Source organism: Uloborus diversus, chromosome 8, assembly GCF_026930045.1.
Source record: "Uloborus diversus isolate 005 chromosome 8, Udiv.v.3.1, whole genome shotgun sequence".
NCBI classification, from domain to species: Eukaryota; Metazoa; Arthropoda; class Arachnida; order Araneae; family Uloboridae; genus Uloborus; species Uloborus diversus.
Genome location: NC_072738.1, coordinates 66006972 through 66027071, shown reverse-complemented (window position 1 = coordinate 66027071; position 20100 = coordinate 66006972). Strand labels below are relative to the sequence as shown.

Here is a 20100-nt window from a genome sequence, read left to right as displayed (position 1 = left end):
AGAAAGCAGGGTACCATTATGTGTGTGTGTTTTTTTTTTTTTTTTTTTTTTAAAGGTTCTTAATGTAGATGATGGGCATTTTGTGTTACTTTTTTTTTATCAAGGTAAAATATATAAAACCGGGTGAGACTTCGGTGAGTAACCATTATACTTTTTTTTTTAATTAACAACGAAAAATTGATGTCGTGCACATTATGCGACACCCCTCGCCTATCCCTACGGCACCCACTTTGGAAACCCTTTCATAGCCTACGCATTGAGAAGAGATGAAATAGAGGCGGTGAAGACTTTCATTCGTGAAGCTAAAACCCCAAGTCACGTGATAGATTTTAAAGCAAAGCATTGGAAGAATCAGGTTTATTTTGCTAGTTTCACGTAAAACGTGCCAACCATTCGTTGTTGTTTGGTCACGTGACTTGAGGTCTTTGGGTCAGCTTTTGCTATGCAATGATTGGAGTTGCTTCCTTCATTTATAATTCCTGCTCTAAGAGCCTATGCATACACGCGGATCTTTTATTTGTTGTCTCTGTCTATACCAAATGAGTATTAAATGATACTTTTGGTTTCTCAAATTCTCTCGCTGTTAGCTCCCCTTATTGATATCTTTCGAAACGAATACTTTCTCTGTTTTCCCAACTGAAAATTTTCTGTTTTATGTCAGATTCCTTCATACTACGTATTATTTTTCGAAATTTCTTTAGTGGAGTTTCTGCGCTCTTAATACAAGCATAAAAATTACAGGGAGGGAGTGGGGGAGACACACCAGAATATTGTCATTCCTAGTATGTTACCATACTTTATACATACATTTAAGAAGTGCTATGAACCCTCCATTTACGAAAATATTTTCATCCCGCCTGTTGTGTGTTTTTTTTTTTTTTTTGTTATCCACAGCCAGTCACTGGGGGGGGGGGGGGGGATTAACAGATGGCAGAACCTATAAAACATCAATATTCACAGAGACCTCTGTCGATTTTTTTTTCAAATTACTCAGAATAAAACTTTTAGTAGAACACGTCCAGAAACAACGTGATAAACAAACTAATCTTCTGTTTTCTTAAGTTCAGGTTTATCTTCTAAGTCACTAAAATTTGCTCATATTCGTATTAAATAATGGCTTTGTCACGACTGCTGCATAAATTTGATAGATGGAAATAAATTGTTAAATATTTTTTATTGAGATTGATTTTTTAATGCATTCTTACCTCTTCTTTGGAGGGAAACTCTGGAAGGGTGTACTCCTCTACGCAGAGCTTGCATTTCTCCAGTTCCGTCTAAAAGCACCAACAGACAAATTAATTACAATTTCATCACATACAATCAACAAGTTTTTTGCCCCACCTTAATCATTTTACAGTCATCATCTCTATAAAATACAACGCTTAATTCGTTATATAAAGTATTCTACCTCATACGCGTACAGTGAGTAAGTACTCCACGAAATATAATGGATAAATTGTTTTCTAAGAAAAAATTAAGTGTATAAATAGTTCAACATTAACTTTTCCCATTAATTGATAAACAAGTTTATCCCCAGTTTCGATGACATTTCAACTTCCACTCCCCTCCCTCCTTAAATACATCAAAAGGTATGATTGAAACTGAAAAACGGGTGGGGGGGGGGGGGGCAGATTTCGTTTCGGCGAAACTGGGGAGAAATCCATAAACAATACTTTATGAATAATATAAAACATGAAAAATACAAAAATAGTTTTGTGATTAATAAGTTGCTATTAAAAACAAAAATATTACTTAATAGTTTTATAACCATAGACAAAAAAAAAAAAAAAAAAGGAAAGAAAGAAAGAAAAAAAAACTTGTTGCAATCTTTCAAACAGTTTTGTGACTAATAAGTCTCTATTTTTAACAAAAATAATACTTGGAGGTTCTGCAACCATTGACGAAAAAAAAAGTCTCTAGAAAAATTTTGACAAGCTTGGTGACGAATCTGGATACCGTTACATGCAGCTTTAATTATTCTAATTACTTTACACTAATTTCACTAAGTCCTAAAACACTAATGTGACCTGCAACTAAGGTCCGAATTCCAACAGTGTGATAACTGCTGCCTATCCGCCTGGACCCAGAATGAGAAATGTTGCAATGCCAGCCACTAATTAGCTATACATTTACTGTTGAACACTGAAAATTTAATGAAAAACTGATAGTTAAATATTTACGCAAAACGTCATTAACACGTGACTCATTTCATGTGTAGGTAAAACTGCTGATCCTGAATCGTGACTTTAGAACAGACTTTCCAATTTTGAGGATTTTTTTTTTTTTTTTTCGTTTCTGCTTTCTTTCCTTTTCTTTCAAATTTAATATTCATTTCTATGCCATTTTTCAGTTTTGTAAAATCAAAATGTGTCACTTTCAATTCGTTTTCGTAACTTTTGTGTAAGTTTTAAACCAGTTAGTAAATGTAGGTGTATAAAGTATTGTTACTTCATAAGTAAGACATTGTTACTTTAATAAGCTTACATGTTCACAATTTATTCCGATTCCTGTTTCTTACAATGCCCGATTCGACATTATGAGAAACGCCAAAATGTTTCCAGTAATTCCCAAAAAAATATAAATAAATGTAATTTTCATTTTATATTTATAGGTTTTTCGTTGTCCCCCAAATATTACGCGAAGCATATGCTACCAACCGTTACTGGTTTAAAAAAGAGGGGGACGGGGGTCACAACTTGTTTTGGCATTTTCCCCTCATTATTGAAAAAATCAAAAATTCTTATTATTAAATTTGAGAAACTGAAAATAGTTGAGCTATTTCCTCGGTTGACGATTTTAATCATCTTTCAAGGAGGAATAACGGAACCTACAAAAGGCTTCTGTTACAAGTAACAAGGATGTGTTCGACTTGTGAAATAAATAAAAAATACTTTCCAAACATGCAATTTTTTCTGTAATAAGACCCTTTTTGTCAGAGAACCACATCTACAGGATTCTGTGCTGGGCAATAAAATCAGCCTTTTCTGTAATATTACTCTCCTTGTCGGAAAACTACATCTACAGGGTTCCGTGCTGTGGTCATTTAATGCAGCTTTTCTGTAATATTATTCTCATTGTTAGAAAACCACAGCTACAGGGTTCAGTGGGGTGATAATAATGTCGGACTGAAGAAAAGAGGGAAAAAAAGGTTGAGGTGAAGGAAACGTAATTTCAAGACATTTTTTATTGCTCATCACTGTTGGAGTGGGGGGGGGGGGGGGGTGAGTAAATATTCTTTGCTTCTTGATCTTGAATTTCTAAAGAATTTTTATTTTCAAAGAATTTACACGTAATTCAAGTCACATATTTTACTTTTACTACAGAAGTATTAATTTTTAAATTGACAAAAGGTTTGTTGAACAAGGTGATAACTCGTTACCGTCATATTAAACGATTGGGCGTTTTATTTGTTAGCCCCTTTTACAGCTATCCCTTTTGCCACAAATGTTGCAGAAGTATACGGGGAGGAAAAGGTTGGAGATTTGGAAAGTTTTTGGTCTTGACACGTGATTCTCGTTACGTCGAATTTAGTTTTGCATTTTCAGTGCACTCAGTGCCTTTTGCTGTTTAACATAATACTAGAAAATCTCCCGTCAAGGTATGACGGGTGAAAATTCATTCTACATTTGAGTGAAGCAATTGCCTGTCTGATGATAGTTTGATAGTTGAAATTTTAACCATAACTACAGTGGATTAACCCTAAACTCCAGTAGATAGCGTTCATTGTTGATCACTTTTTCGTTTCTTCATTCTCCTAAAATGACAGTCAAGTTACCGCATATGGTTCAGCCTTGACAAAATAAAGCATTTCCCTGCATACCAAACATTGCCAAAAAATATTTTCAACTTATCACGCTATCGCGCGAGTTTCATTGTTGGTGACGTCAGGAGAGTCACTCGATCAATGAATTCGATATCATATATATGAGGATGAAAACATCACTGTATTATAAATTCTTTTTCCAGAAAGAAATAAAATCTTTTATGATGAACACCCGAAAATAGTACCACATTCTCATCCAAATGGCACTTGCTACTCCTGTTGCTGGATAGAAGCTATGAAATGATGTGTTCTTGCTACAGTAACTTGACTCATCACAAAGTCAACTGAATCATTATCTCACAGAGCAATCATTTGAAAAATAATGTTCTTCAAATAATATACGTACTTCATTCTTGACTCTCTTCTCGCACTTTGATTTTGCATACTCCCTTGGTGGTTTCTAAAAGAAATTTTTAAAAATGGGCATTAATATTTCAAACATGGACGCATTTTTGCTAAATATATATATATATATATATATATATATATATATATATATATATATATATATATATATATATATATATATATATATATATAAAGAAAATAATAGCTTAAAGATGATATGATTATGAAAAAAAAAATTTGGTATTAACGTACAAATTGTCAGAAAGAAGTTTATGAAGAGATTTTAAGAGGGAAAAATCTTGACTTTTCATTATTTCCTCTTACTTAAGCAGCGATGTTTCTTTCATTTAGTTCTGTTCACAGGCAAAGTTAATTTTGTTGTTGTTAATGCCGTTTGGGAGATTCAAGCCTACTCAAAGCTCCATTCGCAGAGGGAGTAGGGGTTTAACGCAGAAGGGACTATCTTCTAAGAAAGTGAGGCCCCCCAATGGGAAGGAGTACGTCTTTGGTTTAAATAGGTGGCATCACCACCTCCAGAAGTTACCCATAGTTCTGAAGATGAGGGAAAGTCTCCAGAAACTCTGCAGCCATAATAAAGTGCTAGTGACCGACCACGGGATGTTCTGAGCCTCGGAGTTAACGAGTTCGTACTCCACACATATTCGACGGTTATTTGGTGAAATCAGGCTCCGAACCACCCAGTACCCTCCGACTTTGGGTGAAGTGTCTTATCAACTAGATTGCCCACGTCAAACTTTATTGCCTTTACTCTGCATTGTTTGTTTAACTTGATTCAATTCCATTATCAGACAATGTTGATTCCATTAAGCGGTGATGAGTATTTCATTTAGTTCCTTTAACATTTTGTTCCGTTAACTGCCGAAGTTGATCAAATAACTCAATGTCTTGTTGTAAGCAGCGGTGTTGATTCATTTGTACTCTATTAACTAACTCTGATTCTATTAAGCGATGATTTTGTGTTACATAATTCTGCTAACAAATGAGTTAGTCAACTCATTGTTAGCAGAATTCAACAAATCATTATTGTTAGTTGTTTCTTTTAGTCAACAATGTTTGCTCCATAATACTATTAACCGACTATATTGAAACTGCTAAGTGGGGCTGTTATTTATTTATTATTATTTCTTTTATTCTATTAACAGCGTTGTTTTTCAAATCAAATGATTTCATTATCAGATAAAACCAATTCGATTGAGCGAGGATTTTTGTTAGATTCTACTAACCAGTTATACAAAATATATCGATTCCTGTTTAATTTGATTCATTTTACAGCAAGGTCGGTATTATTGAGCCATGATGTTAATTCTTCTAAACGACGGTGTTGTTTCTATTCGGTTGTATTAACCGGCAAACATAATTAAGCATTGAAAAGCTAATTTTCTTTCGCAGTACTCTAAAACTCTCTAAACTGCGTAAAACAAGGTTTTTCAAACTAGGTGCTGCGGCACCCTGGGGTGCCGTAGGAAGAAGCAAGGGGTACCGCGAAGTATTCATGGTATCAATATATTTATGTAAGGTGGATGTGTCAAATGCCATATAGATCAATAACGAAATTTTGACCAAAAACTCGTGACTTCATCGTCATCGTCATCGAGATCGTAACTTCATCGTCACCAGAAAGCCTAACTGATGATGCAACGTTATCAACAAGCAGTTTTTTAATACAGGGCAATAGTGTAGCAAAAGTTATTACAGCAGAATGTTGTCAAAACTATCTGATCTTACTTCACGGTAAGTTTCGTTTCTACACAGAACACTGTAGTTTAATAGTATATAAAAAAAGTCATTTTTAACATGCTTTTATTAGCTTCACATGTATGTATGTATGTATGTATGTATGTATGTATCTTGTAACGGAATCTTGCAGCTCAAATTTCGCCCACTTCCTGCGATCGGATTCTTTTGAAATTTGGCACGCGACCTCAGACCCGATGACAATGCAATATTCTATAATCAAGTTAATTAATTAACTCTTTTAATTGTTAGTTTTCTCCAATTTTAATCAATATTTTGGCATAAATCCAACAATGTGAAAAAATGAAAAATTAAAAAAAAAACACTAAAAAATGCTCGCAAAAATTATTTTAAAATATCTACAAAAACCTTTAATTTTTCTGCATCAGACAAAATTTTTTCTAATGTTCCAAGGTAATTAGAACATGAAATATAATTGTTTTTAACTAATTTCATGCCAAAATTCAGCTGAGCCTTCAATTGGAAATTCAGTGCTGATCAGACCATTGTTGAACAAAACTTTTATTCAAATGCATCTCAAATTTTCAAAGTAATATAGATATGATTTCCGCACACATACATCGATGACTGAGATGGATTAGCTGGATTAGACAATTACTCCACAGCAGGGTTGCCAGACGTCCCGGATTTCAAGGGACAATCCCGTAATTTGAGAAATTGTCCCGCGTCCCGGGGAATTTCCATACGGGACGACTAAAGTCCCGTATTCTAGCTGATAGCAATGTTTTACAGAACGAGACATTAATTTGAAGGAAAAATAAAGTAAAACAAAAAATGTGAAATAATGAGCAATAAAAGAATCATGTGGCAGCAAACGCAAAAATTATTCTCTTTTTGATTTGGTTTGTATGTTTTTGTTTTGGCGGCAGACCATGAGGAACCGAATGGTTGCTTCTTCCTTGCTCACTGACTAATGTTGGAAATATATCTCTGCACATGCATCGTCAATCGCAATAAAAACGATTTTTATACTTTAATAAACCGAGGCCTCGAATAAGCTACATTCGTAAGGTTCAATGCTTTGTTGCGATTGAATTTTTTCAGATTTATCATGCATAGACGTCTCAAAAATACCCTTACCCCCCCCCCCCCTTCACTCCCCTGTCCCGTATTTAAAGTTCTTAATTCTGGCAACCCTGCTCCACAGGCCATTTATCAGCAAAGTTGAATGTTTTAGAGCCCGGCTATTGCACTTTAAGGGGTACAGTTGCTCTTTTAGGAGTTCCAAGAGACCACGTTTCGAATGCCACCCGAGAACTTTAGTCGCTTTTTTTGGGCAAATTTCATGAATATAAAAGATTTTGAAGAATGTTGAAATGAACATTTTTTCGTGAAACAAGTTAAACTAAAAAGAAGAAAATAAAATAACAGTTTAAAAAACTAAAAAAACACGCTTTCGTAGCAAAATGAACTAAAAAGTGAAAAATAATCTTTGGATGATAGTAGTTGACCAATCACTTAATTTTAATGTAATACAAAGAAGCGTGGGGAACTTCTTATCAGTTGTCTTGAATTTCTTCCATTTGTTGTCCATGCAAAAATGTAAATAGACAGCACCCCACGGTTTTTTGTATTACGTTAAAATTAAGTGATTGGTCAACTACTATCATCCAAAGATTATTTTTCACTTTTTAGCTCATATTTGCTAATACGAAAGCGTGTTTTTTTAGTTTTTCAAACTATTTTTTTTTTTTTTTTTGTTCTTGAAGTCAATTTTACGTAGTTGACGAAATTAAAAAGAAAAATGTCTCAGTGTACCATCATTCTTTCCTGTGATTTGATAACTTAGAGAAGTAGGTTGTTGCCCTATAAGGCCTTGGTTTGCCTTATTAGCACTCTGGTGTCCTTATAGTATGGCCCCAGAATATCGGGTGAGGATATTATCATCCGCTGCATATGCTGCACATAAGTACACGAGCTGTGTGCAGTGTGACAAAAAAATAAATACATAAATAAATAAAACACACACAGAGAGAATAACAAATTATCAATTGCCCTGAATGGGACGATTTCCTTTTCTTTTTCTATGAAAATAACCATGAAAGTAAACATAGAAATTTCGGTAATGTTTCTGAGGTTATCGAATATCATTTAATATTTTTATTAATGATTTTAAGAATTTTTAATTTTTTTTTATTTTGTTTGATGGTACTTACTTTTTGCCGTTTTTTAAATTCATATATTGTTATTATTATTATTATTATTATTATTATTATTATTATTATTATTATTATTATTATTGCTTTTAACTCTGCATGAAATAATACTTGCCCAGAGCGGGCCTTATTTGAGACCCACCATCCTAATCAGGCCAAACCACCTTTCTTTGTTAAAACTGATGAAAAACATAATTGAAGCTTAAATTTTTTAGAGTTTATTTATTTTTTCTTTTCTTTTACGATTTACCTGGTAAATATTCAAAAGCTGGAGTCAATTCAGTCACAAATGAGCGAAATATTATGTTACGAGCCTTAGGGTGGTCTTATTTGATGCACTTATACCTTATATAACAGAGATAGACTAGTGTGCCGTGAGAAAATTCTAATTTTTCAAAGGGTGCCGCGTGTCGAAAAAATTTGAGAACCCCTGGCGTAAAGTAATGCAAAAACGTTGGGAAGTCTGTATCACCCAGCGCCGTGCCCCGGTTCTAGGGAGGAGCAAGACGGGATTCTTGCTCAGCGGAGGGCTATTTTGAACCACAATGAAGAAAACTAAAATAGGACGCGAAATAAACGAAAGAATTATGAATGAAAACACCAACAAAACTGAACTAAAAGCTGGAACAAAAAATGCCCATTATACTTAGGCTTGCCAAATTCCTGAATGTTCAGTCAGGGCACCGGAGTGCCCCCCACCCTCCCCGCGTCGTGAGTATTCAAAAAGGTACACATCCATGGCTAGGTTTTAGAGTATTTTACAGGGCAGTTCATTCTCAATGCTATGAGTGATTGATTAGTACTAATTATGAACCTAAAACAAGGGCAATAAGAAATGACACGATCTGATAAATTTAAAAATTTCACTTCTTGCATGTTAATATTTACAAGTTATTCTAGTAAGAAGTAACACTTTGAGACAGGAATAAAAAAATGAACAATCGTTACATATACTTTTCATTGGCAAGTGCTCTTTTTACAAAGTCTTTTTATTTTCCTTAATCTTGTTGTAAAAATCCTCACAAATTAATCTGATATTAATTTTTCAAGTCAATGTTACAAAAGGCAAAGTAATTATCCTAGAACCTAGATAATCCTTCCCAGTTAATTATTTTTTGACTCTTTTGGTCATTTGTAATCAAATTTATCCTTTTGCGGGACATGAAGTAAACCGGCCGGAACACCGGGATTTTGTCTGAAAACCGGGACTGTCCCGGTCAAACCGGGACGTCAGGCGAACCTAATTATACTACATATTTCAGTGTATAGGTTCTAATATCGAGCAAGACGAAAACTTTTTTTTTCAAACAAACTAAAGAACCAGTAAAATAGAACAAAAGAGCAAACAAAACATACACTAAAACAAAAAGACGTAATTCAAACTATGTTGAAATGGTTTATCTTGAGTCAAATAAAAGATAATTTTATAATTGAAAAAGGTATTGCGGAGTCTTTATAGTATCTATCATTCGAGATTCAAGAAAATCGATAAGTGTTTGTATCATAACAGACGCGTCATCTTAACATTTCTAAAAACAACGCATGGATTCTACCACGGGATCTGTCAGTTCCAAGCCGGGTGGAATTGCTGATGGATTACAAATCAGAAGAACAAAAAGCCATTAGTTTAACCAAGGTAACAAAAAACAAAATAGTTTGCTAAACAAAAGATCTGCGCCTGCCTTGTCTAGTGGTCAGCGAACTGTGACAGGAAGGTCCGGGTTCGAATCCCGGCTCGGGCATGAACGTACTTTCTCTCTCCTGTCCTTGTCCTTTCTTTGTGTGAATGTGTTGTTATGCTGTGAATGGTTGCCTACCCTATAAACGGATCCTTATGGCATGTGTGTACTGTAGAAGTCGGACTTCACACCAAATTACGGTACAGTTGGAAAAGTGAAGCAGCGCACCCCAAATTGCCAGTCTAGCTGGCACACGACAACAACAATAAAAGATCTTTAAAAACATCACATTGGCATTTACAGATTTTTTAACCCGCCACGAGTGATTGAAAGCCAACTGTTGTTTCTCTTGCAGAAATGTCCCTCCTCCACATACACAAAAATAAATAAATCTTTACTAATATAGGGGTTGCCCAAATGAAAAGTGGACAAGTGCAATAACATCAGAATGAATGATTCAATTAGAGTGTTACTGCACAAGTATATGAAGGGTGGTATGAGGTATGCATCTCAAATGCCGTTCAGCGGTTAAACCTGCTTGCAGTAGAGGAAATTGTACAAAAGAAAAGTCGTGCTATCCATGGATGCTTCTAGATCGGAAAGCGCGGTGGCGGCAAACGACATCAGATCTGCCGACACCGGGCCAAGCAAACATCGCAATCATCAATGATTCCATTGCCTTCGTTAATGAAATGATCCAAACTAATAGAAGGATAAAAGAGACCAGTGAAATCAGTGACGAACTCAACCTGAGTTAAGAAGCGGTTCTCACTATCAAAAAACATTCCAGGAAACTCAGACGACCCTAAGCAAATCTTCCTTCAACGAAGGCATCGACCATCTTTCATGTCCATAAAGAAAAATTAAGAAAAACTGAACCTCGAAAGTGTGGCGAATAATTTCATCACATGATTGATTCTTCGTTGAAAACTTATAATATAGATGAAAGTTTTAACTAAGATTTTCCCCCATCTTATATAATTATAAACTATATAATTATAAACTATATTATCTATGTATCTGTGTATATATCTATATATCTATGTTCAAGTTACTTCTTCCGAACGCCAGTGAACTGACCATCGAACCAGGTATCCATGGGTTCATAATTTACCCGTCTTTATGTTTTTTCATTTAACATAATCCTCCGATAATAATTAGTGAAGATATCAATTAAAAATTATTAATTATATGACACTTAGATTTTGACATAAAATCTCTATTTTTCGAAGGCTTTTCTCCATTCAAACTATTATTCAATGCTTCATCTCAACTTTTCGTAATAATGCTTTTATTAAAATTTGTAGAGCGAAGAAAATCATTGAGAAGAATGATGTGTTAACATTTTTTTTCTCAAATATGAAAAAATAAAATTCTGGCTTTTGTTTTGAGGCTTTGCATGTAATCGGGGGATTTAAAATATTTCCTTTCTTGTTATTTTTCCGTAATCTGCCTCAAAAATTTACTGATATTTTTCTTTTTTTTTTGTTCAAGCCTGATTGTTGAACACGCGTCACTTGACATAACTTTTATTTTCGAGGTAGACCGTGCAAAGCCGGGCGATGCAGCTAGTCCATTAATCTTCGTGCTTGAGATTCAAAGCTTTCTTTTATCATTGTAAAATATGAACACATATGAGACAGTTCGTACTAGGCTTTGTGCATTTATTTGCTCATTTTTTCATACAATGTAGCACTACTAGAAGAAAACACTATAGTCTGTTTTGTTTCTACAAGTTATGATTTTCATCAATATTTTCTCCATTAAAATAACTTTTTGTGTTTATCTTGATTATTTAATTGTACTCATCCTTGTTTGTATAGAACCTGTGAAAGTAATCTGTGCTAATAACCCGAAGTACAAGTTGACATTCTCCACCAAGTTTTTCTCTTTCAAATAATTTAAAGCACATTTCCATGAAGGTTTAATTTTTAAATTTCGTCCTCTTTCGGATAGCCGCCCCCACCCCCGAACTCCATATTAGAGCACCTCCTCTGATTTCATAAAAACGGTGCTACTGGAGACCCCATTTCCCATCCCAAATTTAGTTTCGTTACTTTGTGTTGCGTTTTTAGTAAAATAATTCTGACATTTTCTATTCATAATTTGAATAATAAAGGAAATAATTTGGTATGCATATACTTTGTAATAAAGTGCATTAGTACTAAACCTCATTCAATAACTCAACCTCTAAGTAATTTCTGTCAGTGGTTAACGGTTCATAAGAGAATTCGTCGATGCAAATACTCAGAAAGATTAACCTAGAAGAGCCACGAAAAGTTAATCCGAAAAGAGCAGATAAGGTAGACCAACCAACAAATGAACTCACCAACGAATTCACATTTCGTCCTTTTTTAAAAAGAAAAATTAGGCTTCAAAAAGTTTTACTTTTTTTCTTTTTTTTTTAAATTCGTAGAAGAAAATGACTAGAAAACTTTGTGTTTGTCCTCTGGTTAGGGGCTATTCATTAAATACATAAGGGTCTCGAGGAGGAGAGGGAGGTTAGAAAAATTTCTACATACCCTTACTTTGGGGGAAGGGGGAGAGTCAACCATAATATTTTTCAAGTCGATATTTCATATTAGAAGTCGTGCGGTCAAGTGGTTTCGCAGGGATCATATTTTATTTGCGTCTGGAAGGAAAAAATACGTATTCAGATGAGCTGTTTTTTCTTTGTTATATAAGGAATGAATAATGTAAAATATAATAAAAGAATCGCACTATGTATAGCTTGTTTTATTTTTAATTAATATCGCATCATATACAAAAAATGTCAAAAAAAAAAAAAAAAAACCTTCAGTCTAGATTCCAACTTTTTAGTAAATATTTCTTTACACAAAAAGGTTTGATTTAATAATAGTGAATTTAATAATGATTCTAGGGATGTAAGATTCGTCATTTTATCATTTTGAAAAGTGAAATGGAATCTTACGAAAGAATTGAGGGAAGGGTTTGAAAAATCTTGCGTACCCTTACAGGAGGGGGGGAGGGTCAAAAATTGCCAAAATCATCCTTATGAAATTAATGAATGACCCCTTAGACACATTCACTTACTTGATTGCTGCCACAGTTTTCTTTAAAAAAAAAGAAAAATAAGCCTGACGCAGACCATTAAAAGTTCATCCAATCTCCTTTATTTCTTTTTTTCAAAACTAAGTTTACACAATTCCATAAAAATGATTTTGATGTCACGTACCTAGTGCTAGTTTTTAACGATTGAATGAATTTCTGAAAATCAAAACCCCAAAGTGCTTAAGTCTTCATTTACTGATCAAACCACTTTGCACAGTTGAAGCTTTATTCTACGAACTGTTTGGGACCACGGAAAAAGGTTAAAAACAAAAGTTCGTAAAATCAAAGAACATCGAAAACTATGCACTCCGTATGGTACGCATATTTCCATGGCAAGTTCCATCAATACTAATCCATACATAATATTTTACTTTGGACCAGATAAAAAAAAAAAGCCTCTAAACACAGCCATCTAGAAACTCAAATCGTAAGATCAAGATGTGTGAAGACCACTTTCAAGCTCATTTATCTCCTTGTAAAAATTTACAAAAAGACGGACGAAGATAAAATTCGAAATTATGAAAGATATTATCTTTTCTGAGATTTCCCCTCCTTTGTTCTGGAATTCTTAAGAAAGAGCTGCTTTGACCTTTGACCTTACGTCGAGTCCGCCAAGAGATTTTTGTCATTTCGAGTTCGCTAAAAGGAATGAAAAACTACATTGTTTAAAGGAGAGATTTTTCGGGACTAGTGAACTGTTTGTAAAGTAGTGAGTGCTCGTAAATAAGAGGTTCGTAAATCCGAGCATTAACTGTATTATGACACTACAGGAAAAGTTGCTGGAAGAGTATCGCTAATTTAAAGTCACACTATATTTCACTCAATCCATTTGTATAAATGAGACATTTGCACTTTATTACCCGAAATTTAAACTTCGGCTTTCAGTTTTTATTCGAATATAAGAAACCAATATGAAGCACAATATGAAGTACAGTCAAACTCGCTTATGACGAGCGCAAAGGGACCCACGATGGTTGCTTGTTATAACCAAGTGCTTGCAAAAAACGAGTTTGTGAAAAAAAACGAGCTGATGTGTGCATCACATGACTTTCTTTTATTCCAATTTAATGTCATTTCCCCATTACTGGCAATTTTAATGTGATTCAATAGTTTACTTTCGAAAAAAACACCAACAGTGGCCAAATTGAAACAGATTTTTAAAAATATCGCCAAATTTGTCGCCAAGTTGGTGACAAAGCTTGGCGGTCAAAAGACTGGCGATATATCGCCAAGTGTCCGCCAAATTATAACACCACTTGATTTTACATCGAAATTAACAATGATTTCCCCCCAAAAAGAGGCAAAAGACCCCTTTAGAAACACCCGAATACAACCAAAAGGGGAGGTGCACAACTAAACCCCACTAGGAGTCTACGTACTAAATTTCAACCTTTTAGGACTTATCGTTCTTGAGTTGTGCGACATACATACGCACATACGCACATGCATACATACGTACATACAGACGTCACGAGAAAATTCGTTGTAATTAACTCAGGAATCGTCATTATGGATATTTTCGCATGTCTATACGTTCTTAGGTACTTATCTACGTGTGGTCGAGTCAAAAAAAAACTCAATAGTCAGTCGCGGGTGAGTAAAATGGAACTAAAGGTCGATCTTTGAGTGAAAATCTTTTCGTGAATACAATACTTGCTTTTTTGTAAAAGAAAGTAAAAATCATAAAAATTCGTCATGGTCGCATTCCTATTTCTCTTTAATTTCTATGCAGCGCCAATGAGTCGGTTAATTTGCGTTGAACTATCTAAATGTGTCATTGTTTTTTACGAGAAACACATACGCACACATGTATAATTTTTAAATGCTTCTTTACTCCACAAATTAAAAAAGAGCTATCATCGCTTGTTCTCAGAATTTATAATTTATCACTAACTTTCAACTGACTTCGAAATCCCAAGGAAAATTTCCCAAAAAAGGATAAACTTAGCTGGAGATCAACAGAAATTTTATGAATCACAGAAATATTGCTCGCTTTAAGCGGAGTTTGCTCGTTAAAAGCATGTTATGCTCGCATAGATTTAACATTGTACCAACCAAGTATCCCTGATTTCCTCACTAAATCCGGGTTCTCGTTAAATCAGGGCTCGTTATAAGCGAGTTCGACTGTATCAACTTTCTAAAATGGTTTCTTGTACAGTAAACTCCCGATTATCGGCGGTCGGATTATCCACGGGTCTCTTCATATTTTTTTTAACGGTGATGACTCACAACTAAACGACTTTTTTCGTAAAAATTTAAAATATGTACTAATATTAGTCATTATAAATGATTTTTTTTAACTTATGATTGTGTTATTGTTCGTTTTTAGCTTTTACATATATTTTTTACGTTCAATATTATCGTATTTAGCTATAATTTTAATGCATGTTTGAGTGTTATTCATATTTTTAGCTATTATATAAACCTGTATCGTCTTTTACCTATTATTCGGATTTTCCGATTATCCGCGGTTTTCGCTTATCTGCAGTTACCGTGCCACCCTATTCCGCAGATAATCGTGAGTTTACTGCTTTTAAAAATAGTAATTTGTATGTGAACGCAAAAAAAAAAAGAAAGAAAGAAAGAAAAAGAAAGAAAAAAAAATCTTAAACTGCATGAAAACTAAACCGGTAAGTTCAAAAAATCAAGCTTCTACACACGTGCTCTGCTGGTTTAGTTTTCATGTAGTTTATGGATTTTTTGGCAAAAAAAGCGGTAAAATTTCCAAAAAATATCGTGAAGAATATAAAGCACTCATTCCTTATTTCATCTTTAAAGGCAGATTGTGCAAGATGTACTATTTGTACTATTTGCAATAGCGATTTTTCAGTTGAACATGGTGGTCGTGATGATTGCCGCAAGCATGTTACTTCTAAAAGACATGCCAACCGGGTAAAAGGTACAGCTAATAATCAAGAATTTATTATCTTAAAATATTCAGTATAAAATCTTTCATTCCAACGTATTTATATTTTATGTATCATATTTAAATTCATTGAGTATCATTATTTCGTTCATTATACTGTTGACAATATTCATCACTGTTTGATTCTGAAGCAACTGCCAAGCCCCCCCCCCCCCCAGTACAGCTATGATTTTGGATTTTCAAAGGTTGGCAGCTCTGAGTATAGTACTAGCAACGATTAAGTTTTCAATGAATCTACCTAGGATCGGAACTGAGGTGCCCTTCTCAATAAATAATAATATTCCCAAGTAATAATAATATCTAGTAATATGTAAGGCTAACACCTCATCCATATTTGCAATGCATTTCAATTGTTAAATATATTTATTATTATTATTTCATATTTTTTTTTTCTATTTTAGCACAAACTGCTGAATGGCAACACTTCATTGTGAAAAAGTAAAAGACGCACGAGATCACGTTCGATAGATTTTTAAATTAGTTGAGCGACGACTTCTTGAGATGTAACAACGTTATGTGTGATGTTTAATAAATTAGGATTTAATCTTACTACTGTTATATATGCGAAAGTTTGTCTGTATGGATGTATGGATGTATGGATGTTTGGATGTATGGATGTTTGTTACTCTTTCACGCAAAAACTACTGAACGGATTTTGATGAAACTTTACAATAATATAGCTTATGCATCAGAATAACACATAGGGTAGTTTTCGTCCCGTTATGGGGGGGGGGCAAAACCCCCCTTAGGGGAGCAATAAAATACAATTTTCGTATAAATTCTCTAATATAGGGATAAAAAAATTCTTGCACATATTTACATTATATGTCCATCGAAAGCTCTGATTTTTCTGCTGAAGATGGCACTTATTCGAAATTTCTAAGTAGAATAAAAAACGAGTTATGAGCTTTTTAGTTCCATGTTCGAAGGCTTTCCTAAACTTAATACAGTATTTAGTGTATCATCTCAACTCCCTGTCGATAGCGACTATTGTTGTATTGTTGACTATCTTTGCTTTTCGTGACTGTTCAAGGCTTTTCTCAAGTCAAATCTTGAAGTAAGATTTTTGCACAACACTGTCAAAACTACGGGTGCCTTTGACTAACTATCTGGCTCCCTGGGGTGAAAACACCGGGCCTCAGGGTGCAGTAGAGGCTAGGAAGTGTGATCAAGGTGAATGACGCTAATAAATGTGAAAACGGACCTCCTAAATGCATGGGTGAAACGCTGGCGCATGCGCTCTCCGCTCTGACATCATTCAACCACAATCAATGGCGGACGCAAGAATAACTACGCACATGCACTTTCCCATTGAATGAAGTACGAAATTGGATTAAAACTTATAAGTTTCAGCGATTTACTCTTCAAAGTTTCGCGTAAGTACATGCATTTGATCATAGTGTAGCTTTTAAGGCTTTCGAACATATTTAAAATTGTTTCAAAGGTACGTTGATTCTTCAGTTAGCCGTTATATACATTTACTATTCCTATCATGCATAAATTTTACCTAAAAATAGCTATCAGCACCGGATAAGTAACATTTAATAATCAAAACGCTTAAATTAGATGATATTTGAAAAGTTATTTCAACTATTAATTTTGACTATGTGGTTTTACTTGCTTGTATTATCAACAATCTTGTGGATTTTTAACTAAGAGATTCATTGTTAGCAATGTGATGCACTCAGCAAGTGAACGGAAACTCTAATTACGATGATGCAAATAGCAAAAACATAAAAGCACGAAAAAAAAAAGGAAAGCGGATTGAGAAAAAGAAATTTCTTCTCCGTCTCGATTTTTTTTTTATTATCTCGTGTCTAAGTTAACTAGCTTTCCTCGGCGTTATTGCTTAAAGCGAATGACTGAACTTTTTTCGTCACTCTAGTAATAGTAAGAATGAATAACTCGTTAGAATTTTTGTTTTGGCTTTTAATTTATCGAAAGACTTTTGTTCTTTTATAGTCCAGTTGCATACTTAGGGTAAAAGACCCTCCGTGGGAAATTTCGTGAGGAAATTGTGAGACCAATTCTAATGCATTCCTAATGGCCTATATAACTATGCCTCACCGGGTGTTTTGCTTGAATTTGTGTCAGACGACCTGTGTGACGTCATTAATCCAAGATGGCGGCTGCACTAGATATTGATGAAAATTTTCGGTTTTAACTCATTTTTAAGGCATATTATGAAAGGTTTTAAACTTTTATTATATATTTAATATTTTAATACTATTATATTTCAAATTTAAAAAAAAAATTATCTGCATAAAATAAATTATTTATTTTGTTATTTTTAATTTTCGATACAGATTTTGTGAACTTTTTTTAGTTAACAATAGCAGTTAAAAATATTTTGGAAAGCTTGTACGATAAAAATCAAATTTATTATTCCAAAAAAACCTGTAAAATTATTTGAATGCACGTGTTTTTGGGGTTATAAGAAGCATTTTTTTTTTTTTTTAATGTAGAAAAAATTTACAACTTCCGTTACTTAATAGCGGAAGCAATGACAATTTTATTATATACATTTTTTGTGCTCTAAGTAATGAATTAATTATTTAAACTCTACTTTTAATTCAAAAATATAGATTTAAAAGTAAACAAACAGGTCTTACTTAAAGTGTCATCAATATCGCTTTGTTGGCTGTGCTTTTCACATAAGTCCTCATCACCTCCACACATACAAAGTTCAGTGCAGTGTTTTGAGATTTGCATTTGCATGCAACTATGCATTTGCCCTTTACGCAAATGCATTGTTTCATGCAAATGCAATTTGGGCTTGCTTGTCTTTGCTACATCGAACTAATTTCAAGATGGATTCAGATGCACAAGGAAGTACACATAACTGAAGCATAGAAGTTGTCTTTCTTTTCCCATCCGAAGTCAAACGGTGATATGAATTTGGGTGCTGATGGTCAGCAAGACGCCACTCTAATACCTGATAATGCGCTCTTAAAATATATGAGGACAAAGATGTTCTAGTAGGGGGCAAAGTTTCATTTTGAGCCCACTGCTTGGAAAACATGAACCAACGAAGTTCTCCAATACCTGAAATCTTGGTCAGCGTATATATTTGCTTCGGGTAACAGAGTACATAGTAAGACCAACACCTACTTGCAAAGGCATATCTCGGGCGTGTCGATCAACAGTTTCTTTCGATGCTTGGTGCGAAGACAGTATTTTATACATGAATATGTGTGATGGTCTTTTTGCTTTATTCAGCACGATATTGTCCTGCACCTCAGAAATAGAACTAATTTCGAATTTTCCGTTGCAGCACCATTTAAAAAACTGATCAACTTCGATTGGAACGGCATCAACTATCTGATTCTGTTCAAGAGATCCTGTAAATGTCTATTTCTGGTCAGATGAAACTGCTTTGCGTAATATGTTTGCAGCTTCAAAGATAGTTCTCATGTTTTTTCCAATGTCTATAAAATCATCTTCTGCATTAGATAGGGTAATATCTGCAGTTTCCTTTAAAGATACGCGTTGCGACTCATTTACACTTTTTGGATTATTATAAATAAAGCGTCATCAATTTCTTCTTGAATGAGATTTTAAATTTCTTTTTGCATTCTATTTTTTCCTAAATTTTTATTTGCAATTGACTGATAATTCATTTCAAGGCCTGCTATTGTAGTAACATTTCCCTGAACAAGAAAATCATTTAATGCACACAGGAGTTCTACGTCTGTTGCTTTATTAGAAATAATGTCTTGTGACTTTGTTACTATATCAGGATCGCATTTTTTTCGGAAAACATTAAATATATGTTTTGCTCAGCAATATTTGTGGTGTAAAATGTTCTTTGCATGAGGGTCTCCTGGATCTGTACAGTCACTGAGTTTGATTTTGAAAGTTTCATTTTTGGAAATTTCAATGGCTTTTTTTAATTGCTGACCTGCAGAATCTGTTTTTATCGCCACCAATGGTTTTCTTACACCGCCTTTTCCGAGGCAGAAAACACAGGTATACAGGTATACAGGTTATTAGAATTCTGTCAAACGATTATACAGTCAAACCTCGTTAAAACGAATTCAAAGGGACCTTCAAAGTGAATTTGTCTCAACAGTAGCTCGTTTTATCCGAAAAACAATAGTGTTAAGTGTGTTAAGTGATTTTCAACAGAAGGACGGGGATCGCAAATGTAATTCGCTTTAGCAGTAGTTCGTTATAATCGTGTTCGAATTAACGAGGCTCGACTGTACTAATGTTTAGTGATCTTAGCCTGAAAATTAAAAGTATTTTTAACTGCGAAAGTTTACCCGAGGTACTTTTAAAACAGCTAATTCTGAGAGCCAAAGTGAAAAAAGAAGATTT

The 20100-nt window shown here is 34.1% G+C and overlaps 2 protein-coding genes across 2 annotated transcripts in view; one reads left to right on the top strand and one right to left on the bottom strand.

Moving 5' to 3' along the window:
* The window catches only part of LOC129228396 (lysM and putative peptidoglycan-binding domain-containing protein 2-like), a 66350-nt gene extending 50077 nt beyond the window's left edge, over positions 1-16273 (top strand). Inside the window, exon 4 of the mRNA XM_054863075.1 lies at positions 16182-16273. The gene's annotated coding sequence lies outside the window, so the exon portion shown is untranslated. The remainder of the gene's footprint in view (positions 1-16181) is intronic.
* LOC129228395 (uncharacterized) overlaps positions 1-18903 on the bottom strand; it is a 31300-nt gene extending 12397 nt beyond the window's left edge. Inside the window, exons 1-3 of the mRNA XM_054863074.1 lie at positions 18892-18903; positions 4170-4223; positions 1206-1274 (exon numbers count right to left, since the gene is read on the bottom strand). Of these exons, the coding sequence (XP_054719049.1) occupies positions 1206-1274; positions 4170-4223; positions 18892-18903 (135 nt within the window). The remainder of the gene's footprint in view (positions 1-1205; positions 1275-4169; positions 4224-18891) is intronic.
* Positions 18904-20100: the final 1197 nt, after the last annotated feature.